We start from the raw sequence: 24,808 nt of genomic DNA on the forward strand, positions 1-24,808 counted from the left end.
AGCTGTCTTTGCTATGCCTCTGCCCTTGCTGACCTAAAGTACCAATGGCAATGGGAAAACATTGTATGTAGTTGGATTCTAGTTTTAAGTATAACATACCTATCTAGCAGGTAAGGGAAAAAGTAAAGTTGTATAAAAAATTCAAAAGCCAAGGCAAAACTACCTTCTACAATAAATAGTCCTTTGATTGCAATCATTCCCATTTCAGAAAAGAAGAGGAGGGATACAAAGGGAGAGGGGGAACAAAGGGGAGGGAGGGGGAAGGTGAGTGAGTTTTTCCCAGTTTTACCCCTTGAAGGAAAAAGAGCAATCTACAGAATTAGCACTGATCTCACCTTAGGATCCAAAGGATAGAATGGGACTGTGTAGCACCATGATGGAAACAAAATAGAAACCCTTGCTACTTTTTTTCCAGGAGGCTAATGGTTGCCATGGTAACTTACCAGGCTAAGAAACTAGTAACTTTTAGGATCCTTTTTTTTTTTTATTACACTCTTAAAAGAGGATATCAGACACTTGTATTAAAAGAATGTGAAAGGAATCTTTTGGAAGTAAATCAAAGCTGGCTGATGATATTGGTTTGAACTTTTGACGCAGTGCCTTGGGAGGAAAACAAAAGCGATATATCAACTGGTGAATCTGGCTAAACCTGAAAGAGAGGACTCACCTAGTTGTCAAGGCTAACCAATCAGGTCTCTGAAATAATTGACATGTGCACCTTTCTATAGGAATCTAAGGTGCAGGACAAATTTTTTCTGGTTTCATTCAGCTCTTAGTTTACTTACAGAAGACTCCATTTCAGTGGGTTAAGGCTTTGTATACTCTTTTTTTCCCCCAGTTACTACGGCAGTACATGAAGCCCTTCTTAATTTTCTTCACAGAAAAGCAGAAATGAAAACATTCCTGTTGCAGAAATTGTCAAAACAATTATTTCTGGTGGAAGCTTGATAAGTGATGTGACCGTCTCATTTTTGTTTGTTTGCCTTTTGAAGTCCTGGAGTTAAACCTGGGCCCTTGAACATAGGAGGCAAGTGCTTTACCACTGAGCTACAGTTGCAATCCAGTTTATATTTTTTCCTTAATTGTTTTATTTTAATTTTTAATAACAGAATTTAATGTTATTGAATTTTAGCAATGTGTGTCTGGGTGTGGGTCTGTGAAAGCACACTCTTTCCAGAGGACAGAGAAGTATCAGACGCCCTGGAACTGGAGTCACAGGCAGTTATGCTATACCCTACTTAGGTGCTGGAATGGAACTTAGGTCTTCTGGATGGTCATTAAGTTCTGCTAACTATTGATCCATTTCCCCCTCCCTTACTTTTAGAGGGAATAAAAGTATAGGAATAACTCACTACGTTATTCCTGTGGCTCACATTTATTCTGTAGCCTGGGCTAGACTTGGGATCATCCTGTCTCAGGCCCGTAAGTAACTGAGATTCAAGTCTGTACCACTATAGCACCCTTGTCTGACTTGTGGCTTGTGATAGTATCTGACTTTGCCATTTGGGCTTTTCAGAGTTTGCAGAAGTAGATCTGAAGAAGCAAACAGGCCTTCTGGGATCTGAATCAACAAAGAGGTCTTCTTCTCAGAAGTTGTAAATTTGCAGGCTAATTGGAAACTAGAAGCTAAATTTAAGACAAAACATGGAACCTAAAAGTATCATACAGCTTCTTGTCAGGCATGCTCATCAAGACTCCCTGAGGCATTCCCCTGTTTAGTACCTTATAACAACTTTAAAAAGCCAAGATTGAAACACCTTTGTCAAAGTTCAGTATTGATTCATGATAAAAATCCCTGAAGAAAAGCCCAGTAGTGGTGGTATAGGCTTTTAAGCCCAGCACTCTAGAGGCAAAGGCAGGTGGATCTCTGAGTTCAAGGCCAGAGTGTGCTATAGCAGATCAGTTTCCAGGACAGCCAGAGCTACACAGAGAAAGTGTGCCTTGAAAAATAAAATAAAAAATAAAAAATAAAATGAAATAAAATCCAAACAACAACAACAACAAAAGAAGAAAATCCATCCCTCAACATAATCATATCAAGGTTATGACAGCCCTATAGCTAATTTTATTTCTCTAAATTCTGGACCAAGACAAGAGTGCCCATTCTCTTTACTCCTATTGAGTAGCTCGAGTAATCATAGCTAGATCGTAAGACAGAAAAAGAAATGAGAGGGATATGGATAAGGAAAGGAGGGAATCAAACTCTCTCTATTTTTAGATGGTGTGATCCTGTAGTTCAAAGATCCTAAAGCCTTCACAGAAACTCCTAAAATGGCAAAGTCTATCAAAATGGCCATCGTCAAGAAAACAAATGAGATGACAGGACTTGGAGAATAAGGTCAACCCATATTCATTGCTTTTAGAAGTGTAAATTTTCACAGGAGTTTTCCTCACTTGTTCTAGGCCTGGGCCCAATCCACAATGCCACACATTATTGTGGTGCAGGCCTGTAATCTTTGCCCTTGTTAAGTAGAAGCAAGGTGGCTCAGACATTCAAGGTTATCCTCAGCTATACATGAAGTTAGAGGTTAACTTGAACAAGAACAAGAACAGCTACTTGAAGAACAAACAAGAAAAACAGGGCTGGGTGTGAAGAGATGACTCAGCAGTTTAAAGCACTTGCTACTTTTGTAGAGAACCCGTGTTCAGCACCTAGCACCCACATAGTGACTCGAAGCCATCTATAGCTCCAGTTCTAGGGAATCAAACACCTTCTTTTGACCGTTGCAGGCACTCAGTACACACATGGTGTACATACATGTGTGTGTGCAAAGTATCCATACACATAAAGTAAAATAAATCTTTAAAAACAACTAAACACAAAAAACAAAAAGGGGCAAACCTCCAAAAACTAGAACTACTATCAGGCCAAATTATAACATTCTTGGCTATATCATGAAGAGACTCTGAATCAAAGTATCAGAAAAATGTTTATCCATCTGTATTTGATGCTGTAGCTATTTAGAACCATCCCGGCTATCTAATGATAGATTAACGGAGAAAGAAAATGTGTGGCATATGTACACAGTGCAAGTTATAGACGTTTGTATAGCTTTAAAGGAAAGCAAATCATGTTTAGAAGAAAATGGGTAAAACTGGAAATCGTGTTAACTGCAATAAGCCAGGCTCAGACAGACAAATACTGCAGTGTCTCTCTGGTGTGTAGAACCCAGAGTTTGAATTCTGATTGTTTGTAGTTATGAGTGTGGGATATGAGACCAGAAATGACGGCCTGAGATAGGAAGAAGAGGCTGCAAAGGATGGAGAGCCCAGGAAGCAGAGCAAATGTAACAGGAAGAGAGGAGGAAGCACAGTTTAAGGATACAAGCCTATGATCGCAGCACTTGCAAAGGAGAGACCAGCAGATTGAGAATTCCAGCTTGTGCTCAACTGGACAGGAGACTGAGGCCAAGCTGGGACTATGTGACACACTACAAAAAAAAGAAAGCTGAAGAGTGGGCCAACCCCCTGAAGGAAAGGGAGGAGCCAGCTGGAGTGGCATAAAATGTTTGGGTGTAGGTGACAGTAATGTGCAATGACCCATACGCATGCAAATGTTATTTTGTATGTTAGCCTAAAAATACGAGAAAAAGAGAAATCAAGATTTAGGCAACCAATAGATTCCTGACTATTCAAACAAGTCCCTGTTTACTGACTTACATTTAGTTTAGACCTCTCTACAGCAATTACACACATGGATTAATGTGAGCAGCCTCACTTTATACTAGGTGTTGTTCCTTATCTATTTTCCTACAGTTTATAAGGTGAGAGTGGGTTTTCTTTTTTAACTTTTTAATGGTTGAAAAAAATACAAGAGAATATTTTTGACCTATGGAAATGATATGAAAGATGAATTTCACCCCCACACATAGTTTGATTGCAAGTCAGCCACTCTGGTTTCTATATGGACTGTCTGTAACTGCTTCTAAACACTTGCCCACAGACCGCCTGCCAGGCAAAACCCAATACTTGCCATTTGGACGTTTGCAGAAAAAGCTAGCTGGCCTCTGACATAAATCATGGTCTCCGATCTCGCCAGAGTACAACCTGAATTATCTAACAATGTCACTAATCAGATTATATCAATACTCCTTTAAAAAGAGTTGTTTCAATAAAGAGTTGCTTCTGATTCAGAAAACAAAAAACAGATTCCACACTGCTAGGATTAACCATGAAGAAGACATAATTCAGAAAAATGAGAACAAGAGTTACTAGGCTTCTAAGTAATTTCTCTGACAGAGAACAAGAAGCTTTGCAGGGGAATTTGCAGGGGCTTCCTTTTTCACACAGGAAACTAAAATGCAGTGTTTTCAACCAAGTGGAAACTATAAAGATACCACCACCTCGTGATATTTTTTCCCCAGAATTAATTGCTAGTATATGAAAGTGCAATTTCTAATCTTGTTTGTCAAACTAAAGTTGAATGTTCTGGAAAAGTACAAAGGAAGGGGGCCTGAAGAAATGTCCCCTGAGACTGCCTTCATCTTTTATTAAATCCAGGAACACCACAGCATTTTTCTGGGCAAAAGATAAGCAGTTTCCTTTAGCCCAGGAATTCTTTTGAATTAAAAGTCTATTCGTGATTGTCGTTTAGCCTGGTTTCTGCCTCACTGTTAAAATCAGGAAAACATTAGTATGTTTTCTGAGTGCTTGGAGGTGGTTCACTTTAATATACAATCGAATTTCCAGTTGTATAAAACTTTATTAGGCTAGGGTGTGCCTCAGTTCTTCTGCTGTTATAAATTGTGGTTGATGTTCTTCTGGGGGAAATACTCCTTGGAACCGTCCAAGAGTCTACATAGTTCTAAGATCCCCTGGCTGCCACCTAACTATTCATTCTACACTCGGGCTGGCAGAAAACAAAGGAAAGTATGAGTCCACTCCTGTGTGTTTTAAGTAAACAGCAGTACATATGCCAGTGTTAGCACCCCAAGCCAACAGTGAGGTGTAACACTCAGGTTGCATTTTCTTCTGATTTGTACTTGATCAATCTCTCTGCTGGGTGTCTGTGAGTTGTAGCGGGCTCAACAGGAGCTCTGGGAAGTAGGTGTCTGTAGAAAATCAGAGTGCTTTTCACAACATAGTTCTTTATCTTGATGGTTAGTGGAATGCCTTAGAGCCTTATCTGACTAGACGCCCCTGTTACAGGACTCTTGTTTATATCTGCATACACTAGGAGACTATCACCTGACCTTTGGCCTATTTATTTCTGCTAATACAACTACTACCTCAGGAGAGCCCTCATTTAGGTATGTTGATCAGGTCCACAGAGGAGGCAACTTAACAATAAATGAAGTAGCAAACGCACTGGAAGTCATAGGTTCCAGAAACATCAGACAACACGCTTTGCCGGGTTAGGGACAATGCCATCTGGTCATGCATGCTCAGTTACTAGGTAAGAAACAAGAGAAAGCAAGTCGTCAAAGGACCAAAGCTTTTACTTGGATCCAGGGCACTCTGGCAGGTTGGCCCAAGTTCAGTGCAAGCACGATGTGATTAGGGGTGGCCAGCGGGGGATATTGGCCCCATTCATTCAGAGTGTAGGGATCAGTGGGAGAGTCATCCAGACTATCTAACTCTTCCAGAGGGAGTGAGTAAGGAGTCCATTGTGTACAGTAGATAACTGGATCCAGCTACCTCAGGAACTGGGAGGAAGCAGAGAACTGAAAACTATGCCAAGGGTGGCTGAGCACTGCTTCTGTGTAGGAAAAAAAAAGTTATGCTTACATTTTAGACAGATGCAAAGATACTGCCAAATTACAAGATTTGGGGTGAGGGGATGTAACTCAGTTAATATAGTATCTTCATAGCTTGCAAGAGGTTATGGATTCAAATCCCAGCTCCACAAAAGACTTGCTGTGGAAGTAGACACTACAATCTTAGCACGTGAGAGGCAGAATGGTGGCCTTAAAGCATAATGTAGCTAGGCATCAGCCTTAGCGGACAGCCTCAGCTTCAGCACCACAGTTCTGTTGAAAGGAGACGTAGAAAGCTGAGTTCATAGATTCTTACAGCCTATGACACATAGAGTTCATTCAGAGCTCACTACCTATCAGCACAGTGGGCGCAGGCACAGGTAAAGGTTCCAGTCTGAACTTTCTCCTATTCCTCACAGGCCATCAAGGCTGGCCAAGAATCTCACTCTCCCCACATCTCACTTCTGCTGTGCCACGGTCAATCATTTCTTTGCATGTTCTGCAGCTTTTTAAGAATGTGATTATTCTTACTAAACCTGAAGCTTACTCTTCGAAGGCCATACCGTCCCAGCAGAGGAGGAGCCTGGAAAGGGGAAAACATTTGAACAGTAAATAATAAAATATCCAATAATAAAAATAAATACCTAAGCCAAAGAAATCGTTTCCTCCCCAGGTTGTTCTTGGTCATGGTCATTCGTTACCTCAATAGTAAACCATTTGCTTTTCAAGGAAAAATGTGAATTCCTAATTCAATACACTGGACTTTTAGATTTCTTGGGCCTCAGTTCGCAGGGCTTCAGAAATGAACAACTGTAGGGCCAGTCAGGATCACTGCTGCAAATCTACAGGGAATCTCTGTTCCCTATAGAGCCAAAGGTCTGACTGCCAAAAAAGAGGAAGGCAGCTCTTGGCCTGAAGTGTAAGGAGGGTGCCTTGGCAGGAAGTGTGTTCTGCAGAAGGTGGGGAGTCTACCCTGGAAGTGAGGCTTGTTGCAAAAACCGGGATTTAATTAATGTCAGATCTCTAGATTTTTTTTTTTTAAAAAGCATGTAATATAGAGCTGAATTTCTGGAAATGGCTTACACAGCTTGGCTGCCACGAATTAGCACTCCAGCTTTACACAAAGCCCTGTCCATCTGGCTGGAGGTTCTTCTCTGTGTCTGAGTTCTGATTTTGAGATTAAGCGTCTGTTACTTTCATTTTATATATATGTGTCTTCCTGTCTGACTTTTGGGCCATGTACTTTCTATCAGTTGATATTTATTTTTACTTTATTTTTCTTTTTAATACAGCCTTCCCCTGAGTTTTCCAGGCTGGTCTCCAATTCTCAGTCAAAGTGATCCTCCTGCCTCAGCCCTCCTAAAGCTGCGAGTATAGGTATTACAAGTCAATGCCATTTCTCCCTACCTATTGTCCACTTTACAGTGTATCCACTTCTCCTGACCATGGTTCAAATGTGAAATGTCCCACACAGTCTCATGTGTTGGAACACATGTGTTGGAACACTTGGTCTCTATATACGCCACTGTTCTCATGGACTACGGGAGCTTTGGGAAGGGGGCCCTGGCTGGAGGAAGTGGCTGTCTAGAGGGCAGGTCTTGAAGTTTAGAACTTTCCCCTCACCCCTTACAACCAGAGCCCCTGTTTACAATTCTGTGAAGAGGTAAAGCACCCCAGCTAAAACGACCTCGGGGTTCCTGCCACTCTGCCTTTCCTGCCCTGAGGGGCTGTGTCTCCTCAAATCGTGTTGTGTCAAAATAAATCCTCCTTTAAGTGGTTTCCTCAGATATTTGGTGACAGTGATGAGAATACTAATTATGGGAAACTGGAAATTAGAAATGGGCTTGCTTCTGCAGTGAATCTGACCGTGTGGTTCATAAGCCTTAGGAATTAGTTTGAGGAAAGAATGTGGAAGGTCTCAATTGTCATCGGCAAAGCTTATTGGGCCATTTCCTCATGTAGCACTAGGTACATGGCTCAAATCTCTAAAAAAAAAAAGACAGACACATGAAAGCTGTAATACAACCACTTTAAGCTTACAAATAAATGGGACTCAGACTACGGTTATTTTATTTGGCTTTCACAATTACTGGGTGGTAATCTCTAATCCACTCTTCTAACGGCTGTCCCGGCTGCCTCCCCAGTGCTGTACCCTAGATATTTGCCATTTCTCCTGGCAGCATGGTTATAGTCCATCTCCCCTCATAGCTGCTTCCTCCTTCTTTCCTCTCGTTCTTTCTTCTTCTCCCCTGTTCTCTCCTCAGTTGTCTAACCTCAACCACAAAACACACCTACCTCTAATCCTTCCAGTAATTGGCTGTAGCCAATTTTATTTAACCAATAGTTTTAAATCAAAGAACAGGGATTAGACAAACAAAGCCTGTAAACGTGACAATTCACTCCAAGGCCTATACCTTCCGGTACAGAATTTGAGCATTACAATACATAGCAACAGACCAACCCTCAGCAGACAGCAACCAACTTAATATAACTTTTATGAGTTGAGAGACCACAAGAAATGAACACCCAAAGAAACAGGGGACCTGTTGTATAATTTTATGCTTAAGTTTGAGAAAGTGAAAAGCCAAAGAAAGTAAGATGAAAGGTTATGATCAGATTTAAATGATTTGAGAGGTGGCTGCTTAGAATGTTTCTCAGGGACTTTCTGTGTCCGATTTCTATGGGAAGGTCAGAGATTTCCCTGCTTCCAGTCTTCTCTATATTTGGAAGTAAGCCTATCATTATCTGGAACCTTATTGTTTTTTTCTGTTATGACCATAGACATATTTTCTTTCTTCTCAAATCTGTATATATCATTTCTTCCGATTCTCATTTGTTTACTAGAGATAGGGTCTCAGGATGCTGCTTTCAATGGTTTAAAACTCCTCCTCTTCCTGGCTAAGCTTTCCTGGTACCTGGGATTCCTGGAGTGGACCCCTGTGCAAGGCTATGCTACACGTTCTTGAGTGTCCCATGTGCCTTGAAGAAAGAATATGCTCGACTGTTTCTGGATACAGTGTTCTTTGTGTGTTAAGTAGGTGCAGTCGTCTTGCAGAATTGATGGTTTTTGTTTGCTGTATTACCCCAGGGCTCTAAAGATGCATGGGTTCTTTATAAACGAGTTGTATGAATAAGAGAATGGATGTATGAGTGAATGAATGCATGATGATATATGGTATGAGTATTATTATCATTTTTATCTTTACCTAGAATCTATTCTCCCTCTCTGTCTCCTCCCTCCTTCCCACCTCCTCATGTCCTCCACTCCTCAACAGCGCCTGGTGCTGATCAAGAACAAACTCAGGTTCTGGCACCAGTCACACTGCCCAGCTTCAGAATTCCAAACACTGGACCCGCTGAAGAACCATGCCAAGCCTAGCCAAGTTTGTCTTACAATGTTCTAGACAACCACAAAAAGGCATCAAGTGGAAGGCTGTGCTTTGGTAAATCTACACTAGTGTGTACAGTATTCTCAGTTAGAGGCTGGTGATCGCTGCCTCTCAATAATGTGTTGAAAAAAGAAAAAAGAAAAAAAAAACCCAGAAGGAAAAAAGAACCTCAGTGTTAAAGGGCTGGGGCTAGGCTCAGCGGTGTAGCACTTGTCTAGCTTACACAAGACCCCAGGTTCACACCCAGTACTGAAAATACTGTGTGTGGGCATGCTCGTGCGTGTGCATGTAAATCCATCCCCGGCACTGAAACACAAGTGTGACAAATCTCATTTCTCAGTGAACAGCTAAAGATGGGGAAGGGAGGGGACCAGAAGGAAGGGATGTTGGGAAAACTGACTTTTTTTTATTATTGTAGAAGGATAGTCTTCAATTTTTTTTATTATTATTTTACTCTGTCTTTACAAGGCTTTTGGATCTTTGCATAACTCTTTTTAAAAGAGATATCAGTCGTGTTTGTGGCTCATAATAAAAATCACAGTGCCTGGTACAGAGGCGATCAGTCTTTTCAGAGCACTCTCCGTGTTTCCCCCAAAGTTATATTTCACATTTATGTCTTTTTAAAATTCAGGCAAATCAATATTAATTTTATCTTGAGACAGTCCCTGAAAGTTCTATAAATACTCTGGCATGTTGGAAAGCCAGGATTCTGGACTGGGCCTTTGACCAGTTTGTAGTTGTGAAACCTGTTAAGTAAAGTTATCATCGGTGTGGCCTCCTGTGGGTAGGAGGTTACTCTGCTCTTAGTACAGCTAAACTAATCCCCATCAAATTTGCAGGCAGTTGGGGTCAGCTCAGCTCTCTGTCATTTCCGTTCTCTAAAAGACTAATACCTTTCCTTTCATTCTCTTTTTCTTTCTTTCTTTGTTAATTCCCTCTAAGAAAACCTTGATAGAAATCAAGTCTGGCCGGCTCATCTAGTTCTTACATTAAGTATGAGTACTATCTTTGCAATCACAGAGACTTGCTTGCTAGTCTGTTTTCAATTAGGTAGGCATGTCTTAGCCTGAGAATTTATCTGCATAATTCTAGGCTTTAATATGTTAGAAAGCTAGCCAAGAGAATATTACTTGGGATTTTTTGTTGTTGTTAAACGGATTGAAATTAACTTAATGCAATCCCTGTAAAAACCTTCTCCCTACCCTCTGAAATCTTTAAATTACACACTACTCCAGGTATGCAAACATTACCTTGACATTCTCTTGTTTTAATTCATATCTCATTCCTTTCTTCTTTGATCCCGCCCACATTTTACTAAACCCAAAAGGGGTTCTCAGCACTTTGCTTTTGTTAACAGTAAGAATGGTTCTGCTCTAGGATGAACAAGAATTGTTCCAAATCCACAAAACTACTCAAGTTGAGGACCCCAAAGGGAGCCACAGTTCAGGGACAGCACAACATATTGAGGCTCCCAGCAGGAGCCCTTGCTAGGAAAGGTGAAGGCCCGGGTGACTCAACCTTGAGGGCTCAACTGTGAACTCAGTGAGCAAGCCAGCACACCCTGCCTCCCTTAGATGCCAGGAGACAATCACAGATTTCCTGGTAACAGAGCTGTATGGGGGTTCAGGTCTGTAGTAATGAGTAATGGGTTCCTTCTGGGTCCTATTTTTTTTTTTCGGAGCTGGGGACCGAACCCAGGGCCTTGCGCTTCCTTTGGGTCCTATTTTAAGAACCTAATTAGGTGGTTCTGAGGCGGTCTCCTTGAATTCCTCATGCCAGCATACCCTGGAAAACCTTTTGCTGACTCCACAGTGTGCCCAGGACTATTGTTTAGTCACTGCGAGACACAGAAAGGGGCATCCTCTCTTCCTAGGCAGGCAAACTCAGCTTCCTGCACACCCTTTGGGTTGTTTGGCATTCTCTGCCGACTCACAGCAGCAGCCACGGCTCTAGGGTTCCTCTAGAGGAGAACGTGGTCTGTCTTAGGTGTGTTCCAATACCTGTAACGTCTGGGGAGTAACAGCCACTGATAGAAAATTACAGGTGAAGGCCAATTATCACAAGTTCAGAAGAGAGAGGGTTTAAAACTGCCCTGTAGTGTCTTGGCTTAAATTTCCCTTTTCAAGCAGGTCTTTTCTTCACAGGTCACCTCATCTGAATACTGGGGCCTTTCTTGTACTTCATATAAGAGACATATTATCACATATAACAAATTTGTTTCTTTTGTGTGAGGTAGACCAGGCTGACCCTGAATTTGCCACAATCCCTTTTCCTGTGCCTCCCTTCTAAAAGCTGGGCTTATAGGAGTGTATCCACTGGGCCTGGCCTTATATTTTGTTTCTAAGATAAAGTTTCATGCTATAGCCCAGGCTAGTCTGGGATTCATATGTAACTTGATGAGTTAATTTCCAGACTTAATTTCTATCAAGGTTTTCTCAGAAGGAATTAACAAAATAAAAAAGAGCCAAGCTGAACCTCAACTATGCACAACCTTGATGGGCTTTAGTTTGGCTGTAGTGACTAAGAGTAGACTACGCCCCTACCCACAGGCTAGCCTGGAACATGTAACTTGATGAACATCAGAATCACCCGTAATGCCAGAATTACAGTGACTATGCCTGGCTCTGGATCTTGCTGTCTGTTCAGCTATCTCTGAATGTTTTCATGGTGTACTCTCAACACACAGCCAGTCCACTTTTGAGGACACAGAAGCCACATTTGTTGAACTTTTGTTGAATGAAGCAGCCTCTGACAATGAGGAAACAGAATAAGCACAAAACAAGACAGAGGATGAACACCAGATGTCCTTGCTCCAGAGACACGGCCATCCAGCTTCCTAGGCTACATGGCCTTTCCTCGTGCTTTCTCCTTCCGGATGAGGCTGAGCAGATGAAGTGTCATTGTGACCGGCTGATATTCCTCAGAGAACGCTGCCCATTGTGCTGCCTAACCTGCACAAGTACCCAGGAAACAGGCAAACATTCTCCTATTTTATGTCGAAAGAAACAGCATATGGATGTATATGAGCTACGTTATCAACAATGTGGCAGTATCAAGGCTTACCTCATGGCCCTTACGTCCCCCAAAGTGCACTATAAAACAAATTTATTTACTCTGAGCACAGTAGAGTGGGCAAGAGAGTGGCATGCAAATGGGCCTTAAGGTTTAGCCTCTTGACCCAGCCTACTTCTGAACCTTACAGTCAGTAGTGGAGTCCATTTCTTCCCGGGCCCTAATCTAGTAAATTCCCCTCTCATTACTTCCACTCCTTCACTGCCATACTCTAGAGTCTAACATAGACAGGAAACTACCTGTCCATATTGAATTTGGTCCTGAGCCAGAGGTAGGCTGTGCCTTACCCTCAACCACACCAGGATCTAGTCATAGAGTTCACTACTGTCTTCCAGGCTAGGGAATTTTTTATTTGTACTTAGAATTTAACTGGAGAAGAAAATGATTGAAGTGAAATTATTTTCACTCCTCAATTTTAGCAGCTTCTAATAATTCAATCTCTTTTGCTTTCTTGCTTTGAAAGCGCTGGATACAGAGCTGAGCAGGCAGTTTGAGAATGTTAGCGAACCCCAGGAAGAAACACAGGCAACTCCTCTTCAAACCAAAATACTGTTCATGCTTACTATTCAATTATATTCTACTACACACACTCTCACTAAGTGGACCTTTATGGGAGTTGCAGAAGATATATCATTTTAACATATGCAAATTGCTTTGGAAGTTAAAAGCGTGCATTTTATTGTTTGTTTGCTCACTTGGGGTACTTCGTTTTGCTTTGTTTGGTGCTAAAAATAGAACTCAGGCCTCAAGCCCAAGGTTTTGAGAATGCTAGGCAACTCTTTACTATCAAGCTGTACCCTCAGCTCCTAATTTAGTCATTCTTTTAAACACGAATGTTGAAGGCTCTGATGATATAGAACAAGTCAGGCAGGATCAGAATCTAGCTGCAATTGTTCCTAACAAGATCATGATATAATAAGGTCATTTGAACTTTAGTATAAGACAAATACCAATATATTGCCTCTTTCTTAACCAAACTTGTACACCAACCTCCCAACTGCCCGGTAATGTTTGATAGCTCACCTGGCAGTGAGGAGAACAGAGAATGAGATACAGAGAACATGGTAGAATTTCATCCTCATGTATTCCATTTCTCCCTTCCTTGTCCCACCCCAACTGTACAGGTAAAAATATGGAGGCAGTCTAGTCCAACTCTACAGCTGACTGTGAGGTAGCAAGGAAGATATGCAGCCCAGGGATTCACTGGTTTTCTGCACTGACGCATCAACATAGACAAAACTGAAAACAAACTTAGGTGGAAACTATGTTGAACGTCATGCATTTTACTTGTTCTCTGTAATTACCTATACTCCCCAGAGTATAGGGATTTAAAGAAATTTAAATGTAAAGAATTTAAAAGTCACACAAATACGTCCTCCCCTTGTGTGAGTTCTTTCCCATTCAGTTCTAAGCTCTGCTCATATTGAGTGTTACTTTCCTTTTTTTTTTTTTTTGGTTTTGTTTTTGAGGTGTGTGTGTGTGTGTGTGTGTGTGTGTGTGTGTGTGTGTGTGTGTTTCTCGTAGCTCAAGTTAGCCTCTTATATATCAAAGGTTGGCCTTGAATTCGTGATATTCCTGCCTCCACCTCCCAAGTGCTGGGAGTACAGAAATGCACTACCACACTGAGCTTCATCTTGAGGTCTTCAGTTGAAAAAAATAGTCCTGCACTTGGCCGGGGCCATCTGCTCTAACAGTGTGCTGTGAAGTTGAAGCGCAGAGATAGGGATTTTCTTTTTCTGTGTACTAGACAAAGGGATCCTGAGCAAGGTCAAGCCATTTATTTTAATTTAGGAAACATTTATTCCACATCCTTAAAAGGACTGGGCTAGGTTCTTTCAGCAGAAGAAAATGAAGCAGAATCCTAATGAGGAAATAAGACAAAGGAAAAAAAAACCCCACAAAGGAAGTGTTTAATGATTATTTAAATGAGGGAGGACTTTATAGCTGGCAGAGCAGATAATATTTAAAATTCACAAATAGTAAATATATGGAGTAATCATGTTTTGACATATGTGCATATTATGAAATAATTAAATGAAGCTAATTGGTTCATTGTTTCAATATTTGGATTTTGCCCTGGAAATCTGTTTAACTATACCTGTGAGCAACTTTGAAGTATGCGACAGATTATTATTTATTATAGTTACTATTCATTCCAGGAGATCAGCAAAGTGTATTGGAGACAGTCTTTCTAAGTTGCCCTGGCAATTCTGGAACTTTCTCTGCAGACCAGGCCAACCTTGATCTCATAGAGATCCATCTTTGTCTACCTCCTTGAGCTGTGATTGAAGTCATGCACCACCATGCCTGGTTACAAATGTATGATTTGATGTCAGCTTTACATTTCCCAGTAACCCCATCCTCAACTTCTGGACACAGTCATTCTACTGTTGATGATGAGTCTCTTAGGCTCCATGTGGAAGTAGAATTCATAGCATTTGCTGTTCTATACTTGGCGAATTCTTAGCAGAGTGTTCTCTGGGTTCATGCATGTTGTCGTAGAAGATAAGATTCCCATTTTTAAGCTGGATAGTTTTCAAATGTAAATACTATTATGATATTGAGACACTTTCTTCAACTCAGGTGAATACTTAGTTTGACTCCACCCATGTTTTGGCTTTTGCAAATCTATCACTTTTCCATGACTGTGTTGAAATACTATTGTAGGTGTTATTTGGGGGGAAGGGAGAGTCTACTTTATTGGGTTCTTATATCTACTCCCCTTTCAACACTTACTCTACCCTAATCCCTTCCAACCCCCAACACTAGGAAAGAGAGAAAGAAGGCTAGAGGGACAAGGGGGACATATACCTCTTTAGAATACTTCCTGTTGACTAGTGGTGGCCAGTCTTTGTTGTCAGAATTTCTCCAACCAGCAAATCAGCAATAGCAAACTCTGCATCAGAATGAGTAGCAGCAGGGACCAGCCGCAGTAGGGAGAGCAGCAGCCATCACAGGCGCTCTAGGGGTCTTCAATTTATACTCTCTCCAGGGTCCCCAGAGTTCCAAACATAAACTATCTGCAGCTGACAAAAGTCATGCCCCTCCTAGAGCATGAGATAACCATAATGGCAGAGGATAACCTAAAGCAGTCCCATATCCCACACCTGGGATTAAAATAAAAACATATTCACATAACATAACTGGGCTTTTAAGGAAACCAAAATTCTCACTACATACCACAATCAGAAGCCACTTACAGAAGAGGTTGTTTTTGGCTTACAATGATTGTAGGGGAGGCATAGTAGCATGCAGCTGAAGAGGAAGTTGAGAGATCACACTTCAGTGTCAAACACAAGGAGAAAGAACCAACAGGAAGTAGAGTGAGGCTATAAACTCTCACAACCCATGAACAGAGAAGTGCTTCTTCCAGGAAGGCTCTGTCACTTCCCAAAAGAACCTGTGACAAAGGTGGCTATTAACATACCAGAAGTGCCCGCTTAGCCTCAGGGTTCACTCAGTATCTGTGTCTCCTCTCAGCACTTCTCACCCTCCCCCACCTTCACCTGCTCCCTCACCTTCTCCTGCTCCCCCCACCCCCAACAAACTTCTCCAGCCCAAGGGACTTTGGCTCCCTTCCCCCAGCTTCTCATGCTTATATAAATCAGCTATTTTTGCCTCACTGAACTTCTCTCTCTCTCTCTCTCTCTCTCTCTCTCTCTCCACACACACACACACACACACACACACACACACACTTCCATACCCTCCCCTTCCCTCCTCTCCCTCTCCCTCTCCTCTCCTCTTCCCTTCTCTTCTCTTCCTCTCTTGCTCTCTCCACCTCTCTCTCCTCTCATGGCCCAGTTAAGTCTGGACTCTTCTAGATGTCTTTGGCTGTTTTTTTTTCCTCTTCTCTCCTCTCCTCTCCTCCTCTCCTCTCCTCCTCTCCTCTCCTCCTCCTTCTCCTCCTCCTCCTCTTTCTTCTCCTCTTCTTCCTCTCTCTCTCTCTCTCTCTGTTTTGTTTGAATTTCCACACTGTTCTCCGTCATGGTGGGGCTCTCCCACCATCTGTGCAGGAGAGTTTTCATTTCTTCATTTTGCCAGTGTTCCTTTCCTCTCATCTTTTAAATACTATTCATTCTAACTGGCTTGAGATTTTAGTCTATGGTCTCAATTAACAGTTTTCTGAAGACTAATTGCTAATCAAGACTTTTCACATACACCTGTTACTAGACGTAGATCTTATTTTGAGAAATGTCTGCTTAAGTCTTTTAACTTTGCATTGGGTTAGATCATTCTTCTGAGTTGTTGGAATTAGAAGGTGGAATCTATTATCATTTTGCTCAACATTCTCCAAGGACTATGGCCTTGAAAGAAGCATTTACAATTGAGTTCACTGGGGCCTGGGGATTAATTCTCTTCCATCTCTTTTATCATTCTCTCTTCTTAAAAAGAAAAAAACTAATACATGGTCAAATCCTTTGTTTTTAAATGTAAACTGTATTTTTATTCAACTGTGCAAATCATACAAAATATTATATTCAAATTGAGTATATAATTCACTCTGTTGGAACTTATATAAAACTTGCAAGATTTTAAAAGCATAATTTTCATTTAAAGGTGGAATGCTGGAGAAGGGCCATGTGAAGAGGGAAAGTCAGAATGTAGGTGCTTCTAGTTACAACAATCAGGGCACTGTAAAAGGACGAGTCCAAAAGTCCTTGTTTTATTTACTTAACCGCACTGTCTCCTGAAACTTTTGGATGCAAGTGCAGAAATAAAGGTATTTATGAAGTCAGACTTGTAATTGCCAGAAAGTAATAACAAATGCCAACTTGGTCCTTGCTACCTGTGTAAGTCCTAAGGGAAGGATGAGCTCATGGATGAATGTATATGGAGATCATTGCTAGGCTGAATTAAAGTACATTAAATATGGAAGTCGGAAATAAAGCTCTGAAAATTATCCAGCATAAAAAGAACAGTAAGAACAACTTGGAGGTTTAAAAAAGAAGAAACCCTAAGTTGCTTGCTGGCTGGGTAAGGTTACTAAGCATCATTCGAGAGATGCATCTTATGCAAAGCCCTGGCAACTGGCTGATCTAAATCAGTGTAAATTTAGGTGGAGGGATTTGCTTTAAACCTCTACTTGTGTCTGCCTAGTTCCCAGATCCAAGAGACTTCTGTAACTGACACCTGAGCTGGAGAGAGCTAAAATAGAGGCAAAGAACAGACAACATCTTCTGAGACTTTCTTTAAAGGGTAAGTTTTCCTTGTTTTTCATTTGTTGTGTGGTTAGTGGCTTAGCAAAGCATATGCCGTGGGTTAAGCGGCTGAATATTTTACTATTTTACTTCTGAGTAACAGCACCTTCAGTCATACAGGGATCAATACAAATGACAGACATGCTCCTCCTCCCCTCAAACACCCCACAACATTCATCCTCTAGAGTAGCAGCAAGCAAATTTTGGGTATATTAATGTACTAGCATCACCCAAGATGAGGACCAAGAGGAACAACCTTAATGACTAAAATAGAAGTAGTTACCAATCACACCCAAACACATTCACATAGAGTCAGTTCATACAAAGACATACATGCTCAAAATGAGAATTGGAGTTAGGAGAAGCTGAGACAATGGAAACCTGTGTGCAAAGTGCATGATTCATAAACCAAAATGTGGGCAATGGATTACATATAAGAGTCAGTAGAATACTGTTCTTTAAAATAATTCAAAATGATTGAAAAGGATTGACTTAAAAAAAATAACCCAACATACATATTCCTTTAGTCATGAAATCATTCCTTGTAATGATAACCCAAGAGTGAACTGTAGGGTGATGAAGAAGAACAGGGGGAGGTTTACAGTGCAGAGGAAGGCATTATGAAGCTGACAAGAGTATCTATGTCATCAGCATTATCATGAAGCAAAGTAAGGAAGACAAAATATTGACAGATATACTAATGTGGTTTGTCTCCTCCTAACCTCATCCTTGAACCAAACTAGGAATTTTGCAGTTAGTGGTGACTAGTTGATTTACCCACAATGGGTTCAGAAACACAAACAATTCATTCCACATAATTCTGATATAGAAATACAACCTCCTCAAAAATCTGGACACTTATATCTGAAAACTAAAGCCTTTGTTATTGCAGGAAGACTTCTATTCTGTGATAGAACTTTGACTTATGAATGATTCCCATCTGTAGAACTCGGAATCTCAATTATTAAAACAGGAAGGGAACACTGATGTGCATTACCTTGAAACTCAAAGTCACTTTAACTGTGAAGACTCATCAGCAAGAAAGGCCAAGGACTTCCAGTAGCAAAGCAAACTATGACTCAGTGTAAAAGATAATAAAGTAAAATCAGAGAGATTTGTTTTTGTTTTTCTCAGGTATAGGTATAAGGAACTTAAGTCTTGTTCAGGGCTTTTCTTCTGCATGAGAAATTAAATGCAGGGAGAGATGACTCAGTGAGAAGTATTTCAGGATGATGATGATGATGATGATGATGATTATTATTATTATTATTATTATTATTTTAGTTTTTAGGTATTTTATGATCCAGCAAACTGGTCATCAGAGCATACTTTTACTAACAGTCAATTTTAGTTGTAAGCTTTATTTCGTGTAAACAGAAAACCTTGTGTTTACATATTGTGGGGTTTTGTTTTTAATATTTTGAGTCAGTTGTCAGTTTTTTCTTTGTTATTGCTAGAATAACAGAATTATTACCTAAGTTGCCAAAAAGCTAATGTATTCAATGTTGTAGGCATTCCTGATTTTACTTTTTAGCTGTGAGTAAATTTTCTTGTTATTGTTGTTGGTTTTGTTTTTTTTTGTTTTTTGGGGTTGTTTTGTTGGTTTTCGTTTTTTTGTTTGTTTGTTTGTTTGTTTTGCAAGACAAGGTTTCTCTGTGTAGCCCTGGCTGTCCTGGAACTTGTTCTGTAGACCAGATCTACCTGCCTCTGTCTCCCAAGTGCTGGGATTAAACGAGGTGTGCACCACCACTGCTTGGCTAAGTTAGTTTAAAAAAATAAATTCTGCAGATGCTTGAATTGAAAACAACAATGGCCATGACTTTAATGCTTCCATAAAATTCCAGGAATTGCTACACACACACACACACACACACACACACACACACACACACACACTATTGTATACACAATATTAATCTCATGCTTAGTTTTTGGAAAACAATGTTTCCAACACCTACAGGTTTTAAGTCACATAACACAAGAGTCAGCAGCAGTCTTTGACCTAAAGGACATTATCTCTCCTTCATCATATTGAGCACGTTCACTTTGACTGTTACAGGTAAGTGTGTTGTTGTTGTTGTTGCTACTGTTTTGGTTTTGATTTCTGAGTTTTCTTGGTTTTTCTTCTTATTTTTGAGACTGGGAGTAGCTATGTAGCCTTGGCTAGTCTAGAATGCCTGAGGTAGACCAGGCTATTTTTGACCTCCTAGAGATCTACTTGTCTTAGCTCTGAAGCACTGAAATCATAGGACTGCTCCACCATACTCTGTGAGTTTTCCCAGTGTAGTGGTAAGGAAATGGCTTGACAGTCAGATGAACCTGAGTTTGGTTCCTGTCTGCACACTGTTGGAACATGGGCCTGCATCTTTAGGTCAGATGCCGTAGCCTGCATCAGGCTGCCATACCCTTCTGTGGCTCTCTCTGGGACAGTTACGTGCTTTGTACCATGATTTGGCAGCTCCCAATGGTACCTGACCCCTCCGTGCTCCATACTCTCTGCAAAACTTCCCCCTGCTGTAAAAGGGGGAAAGTCTGGCCTAACCTTTATCAGGACTTGATCTGTGTTGCCCTAATGGTTCTCCCTGAACATACCTTTGTCCACTCCAGGCTTTAATGGGAAGCTCCTCCTTCCTTTAAGGATCCATCTTGTTTAGGTTGCCAAATATTATACTACTTCTATGTACTGTTCTCCATCCCTCCTGAAGGTCTAAACACCACCATGAGGCCCCTTCAGTAAACCTCATTGAACAGCCTTGTGCAAGCGTCCATTCAGAGCCGGCCATTACTGCTTCAGCACTGTTTGTTTAACATTACTGCTTCCCTGGAAACCCAGAGTTTCCAGTGGAAAATGGAGATGCTAAGCTTTAGCTTCCAGTGCCTATTAACAGTCAGACACGTGCACAACAGTAGAGTGATCCTCAATTGTCACATCGCCTAAACTGTCACACACATTACTTAAATGACATGCTTAGGCCTAGGATTGTCTACAGCTGTCCGTGTTGATTTTGATCTAGAGTTTCCAAGTCCGTTTCACAGTCAGGATGAAAATTGGTTAGAAGCTCAGTATCAAAAATTCAGGCCCAAGTAGGAATGGCAGCACAAGAAGCTGCAGGGAAATACTGGATACATCTACTTCATACAGGTGCCAGCATCTAGTGTTTGAAATGACCTTCCAGGGTGAGGAATCCAGAAAAAGAAACTCCAAAAACCTGGAAAGAAAGACAATCGGGGGAGGAAGAAAGGAAATCAGGGAGGGAAACGATAGTTAAGGTTAGGAATTCTCTGGGGATGCTAATACAGACTCGGAATCCCAGCATCAGAGGCTGAGGCAGGAAGCTCTCCCATGTGAAATCTTCACTTTTTCATAGAAACTGTGGTAACAGACGGGAAGATTTATAAGCACTCGATGCATCTGGTCCCATGCTACTTAGTTGCATTATCTTAGTATCAGAATTCAAATGAAGATAACATTTCTGTTGCTCCAAATTGTAAGGACAAAACAGAAAGGGACTGGGAAAGTGCATAGACATATGTAATTTAAAATCTTAAAACTCAAAATTCCTGTTTTATAAAGATACCATCTGAACGTGTAGTGGCTAAATAGGTAGGACTTAGTTGATTATAGACTGCCCCACTATGGAAATCCTCCTCACGCTTCCCAAACAATCTGGAGGTTGTCTTTCTCAGGAGACTGCAAACCACCACACCAAGTGCAAGGCCCAGACTTTGTAGACGTTCCCTAAAAGGTTTCTGTTTTGGTTTTGGACTTTGTTTGCTTGTTTGTTTTGCTTGTCCATTTTTAAGATCTTAATAAGGAGTCTAAGACGCAGAGGTGCAGGGAGGCAACAGGCCCAGTATCTGAAGCACCCGCTTTCCCACTGACTCAGCTATTTGGTTCCCTCTACTTCCTCTAAAATTCCTTGACACTTTGTGTGTGTGTGTGTGTGTGTGTGTGTGTGTGTGTGTGTGTGTGTGTAAAGTCTCTAGATATGGAAATCTGCTTCTTTGAGCTGTAGAATCTACCCCTTTAATAAATTCAGTGCCTGGACCCTGATTATCCTGTATGCTTGCTTAATGTTGGGGACGTTCATATTTCTTGTAACACCATGCATTGCTAGGTGTTGGAATCGGGATATAATTACTTTCAATTAAGTTTATGTTAGATGAACTTTTCAAAGCTTCATAATCAATTATATGATATCGTCACAGAGCCTCAGAAATCAGTCATCAAGCTAGATGTGGTGACTCACAACTGTGGGAGACCAAGGCAGGAGGATTTTAAATTTGAGGCCAGCCTGAATTACTTAGTAAAACCCTATCTTAATAAATAAACAAATTTGGCAAAGATTTCCTCCACCCTATAGGCACTCTTCACTATGCTAATTGCTTCCTATTTATTGGGCAAAGGCTTTCCAAATAAATAAAAGCCGGTGGGTGTCACGGAGTGAACTGCAAAGCTTATGGAAGCTTATGGAGAAAGCGGCTTCACAAGCACCCTAAAGACAATCTGAATATCAGGGTTTTTTTAAGCAATGTTTTTAAAGGGGGAGATGGGCTGGAAAAGGGGCTCAGTGGGTAAAAGTCTTGTTGTGCAAAGATGTGTACATAAGTTCAAATCCCCAGCACTCATGTAAAAAGGCAGCAGGGCTGTGACAGTAGTGCTGTGACACATAGTATCACCACATGCCTAGGACAGCAGTGCTGGGAGGAGGGACCAGCAGACTGTAAGGGTCCTGGAGCTTGCTGTCCAGCCAGTTTAGCTAAACAGATGAGCTCAGATTTCAGTGAGAGACCCTGTTCCAAATGATGAGGCTCAGAGCAAGGGAGGAAGACACCATAGGTTGACCTCTGATCTCCATAAGTGTAAGCAATGGTACGAGCAACAACACACGTGCATGTGTGCACACACACACACACAGAGTGAGAGAGAGAGAAACATGCACACACACACACACACAGAGTAAGAGAGAGAGAGAGAAACATGCACACGCGCGCGCGCACACACACACACACACACAGAGTGAGAGAGAAACATGCACACACACACACACACACAGAGAGAGAGAGAAACATGCACACACGTGCGCGCACACACACACACACACACACAGAGAGAAACATGCACACACGTGCGTGCACACACACACACACACACAGACGCAAACACACACGCACTCGTGCGTGCGCACATCTATACCATCTATACACAACGCTTCTTGGTCTCCAGGTTTTAACAACCATAGGTAAATTTTGCATGTGATTCACTGCTCTGTCTCATAGGCAATGATAATTGCTCCTAAACACTGAGACGGATGGGTAAAGCATCCTTACCTCATTACCCTTGTTCTAGAAGCAGTGTTATTTTAAGGCTGTACAGGCAAAGTTGAGAAAGATAAATATTTGTTGAAGGGAGGTGGCCATAGAACTGCAAACAGACAATGCAGACAGAAAAGGCTGGAGGTTGCTCGCGCTCCCCAGGACATGCTTTTTTCTGCCTCATTGTCTTGACGCAGGAACAGCTCCAGGTGGGACACAGCTCAACTATATCCAGACCAAACTCCCAAGCTATCACTCATGCTTTCCTCAAAATGTGCTCTACTTCTGTTGCCAGGAAAAAAAAGCCCCTGTCTGCTTGGTGCTTCTGGGTTCAAATAGACAGAAGTGATAAAGACAGAAACTGAAGGCTATTTAAAAACAAAGAAAAGAAAATCATACCTGGGGCAGGTTTTGAATTCCTAAGGTCGTATTTAACTTGTTCAGGATTTTCATTCAACATTTACAATTGGCTCAGTGTTCTGCTGAAGGGAAAACCTGTTGATACAGCTCCTTTAAAGACTGTGGTTTCCAAACAACTCCAGATAACATACATTCCTCTGGTAAGAGGTAGAGCGCTGCAGCTAGCCTTCCCATTCATTCCAAGAAGGGGAAAGAGACTCAACTTACCTCCCAACAGATGAAGTTAAGCAGGTCCAGAACGTGGATTGACTTGTTTTATGATTCGAGGTTCTGATGGTAAGGTCTGTAAGCTATGTTCTCCCCACCCCCACTCCCCTACCCTCCTCTCCTCTTCCCCAACCCAGCACCTCCTCAGCTCACAGTCGGGGAAAGTATTTCTGGTTCAGAGATGCCTTTCTTCCTCAGCAACCCTCCTTTTCTTTTTAGCTCCAACAAGATTGTTGCTTTCTTTATTTGTAGCAGTCAGTGTGCCTTGCCTATCGAATATATTCATTGTTTCTCTTTTCTTTTGTTCCTTATGCTTGAGCACATCTAAAAACGAAACCTAAGCTTTGTATCAAAACAAATCCAATGCATACTTTATAAAACCACGGAGAACAAATAAGGCTGGTCCCGGTGGGTGGCTGTGTTCTTAGTGTTTGCAATTCCTGCAGTAGTTACTTTTTTTTTTAATTACCAACCAACTTTGTATAGAAACCCGTTTTATTTGAGGTTATTTTATTTATGCTCTTCTGGATTATGTATAAAAATACTCAATGTGCTTCAGAAATAGTATGTGCATTCTAGTTAAGTGGAAATTCAACAGATTAAAACTCTTGAATGTTTTGTTTCGAATTCGTCAGTTATGTTTATCTACAGTACTGATTGAATATACTTCAGAGATACATACAAACATTACCCAGTATAACACACTTAATAAAGACTAGCAGGACTCAGGTATATAGCATGAGAGGTACCACCTCCTGAATAGTTGCCCAGCACCACACACATGATGAATACATACAGACACAGGCGCACACAGAGAGAGAGAGAGAGAGAGAGAGAGAGAGAGAGAGAGAGAGACATAGACACACACACACACACACACACACACACACACAGAGAGAGAGAGAGAGAGAGAGAGAGACATAGACACACACAGACACACACACACACACACACACACAGGGAGAGACATAGACACACATAGACACAGAGAGAGAGAGAGAGAGAGAGAGAGAGAGAGAGAGAGAGAGAGACAGAGACAGAGACAGAGACAGAGACAGAGACAGAGAGGCATAGACACACACAGACACACACAGACACACACAGACACACCCCGGCACAGACACCAGGTCTTTTAAAAGGATTCCAGGTAGAAGTGAGAGTACTTGTTGGTGTTATTCCTTGAGAACTGGCTTGTGTCAAGTTTGTGGCTGTTGTTAAAAACTCTTTAATGATGTAGAGAGAAACCAATGGTGTGTTCTTATGTGTTCTGTCTCTCCCTTTATCCTGTGCTGGATTTCCGTGGTCCTTAATACTCACAGACACAGCTACTTACCAGTCCACAGTCTGTTTATGGAAGGGACTGCTCTCACCCGTACTTTTATCTCCTGAGATTGTGGACGTTAGGAGTAATAACATTGATCTCCAGGCTGGGGATACATATAAAGTCTCTGACCACAGAAGATGACTTGATTTAGCATCTAATACATATTAGGGGGCTTCACAGTAG

General features: G+C 41.4%; 1 protein-coding gene and 1 long non-coding RNA gene across 7 annotated transcripts in view; one reads left to right on the forward strand and one right to left on the reverse strand.

The window, feature by feature from the left end:
- LOC120094685 (uncharacterized) overlaps positions 1 to 23,670 on the reverse strand; it is a 37,744-nt gene extending 14,074 nt beyond the window's left edge. Inside the window, exons 1-2 of one of the 4 annotated variants that reach the window (XR_015629552.1) lie at positions 23,302 to 23,668; positions 23,074 to 23,169 (exon numbers count right to left, since the gene is read on the reverse strand). This is a non-coding gene — a long non-coding RNA (uncharacterized LOC120094685). Of the gene's footprint in view, positions 1 to 23,073; positions 23,170 to 23,301 lie in introns of all 4 variants that reach the window. The other 3 variants (XR_015629555.1, XR_015629554.1, XR_015629553.1) reach the window with 3 other exon arrangements.
- Slc39a10 (solute carrier family 39 member 10) overlaps positions 1 to 24,808 on the forward strand; it is a 123,365-nt gene that overhangs the window by 16,089 nt on the left and 82,468 nt on the right. The window contains exon 2 of one of the 3 annotated variants that reach the window (XM_087566669.1): positions 17,258 to 17,356. Coding sequence is in view for 1 of the 3 variants with exons in the window: in XM_087566668.1 (XP_087422794.1) it covers positions 23,352 to 23,370 (19 nt within the window). In the remaining 2 variants the exon portion in view is untranslated. Of the gene's footprint in view, positions 1 to 17,072; positions 17,357 to 23,132; positions 23,371 to 24,808 lie in introns of those variants that run through there. The other 2 variants (XM_087566672.1, XM_087566668.1) reach the window with 2 other exon arrangements.

Source organism: Rattus norvegicus, chromosome 9, assembly GCF_021556685.1.
Source record: "Rattus norvegicus strain SHRSP/BbbUtx chromosome 9, alternate assembly SHRSP_T2T, whole genome shotgun sequence".
Lineage (NCBI taxonomy): Eukaryota > Metazoa > Chordata > Mammalia > Rodentia > Muridae > Rattus > Rattus norvegicus.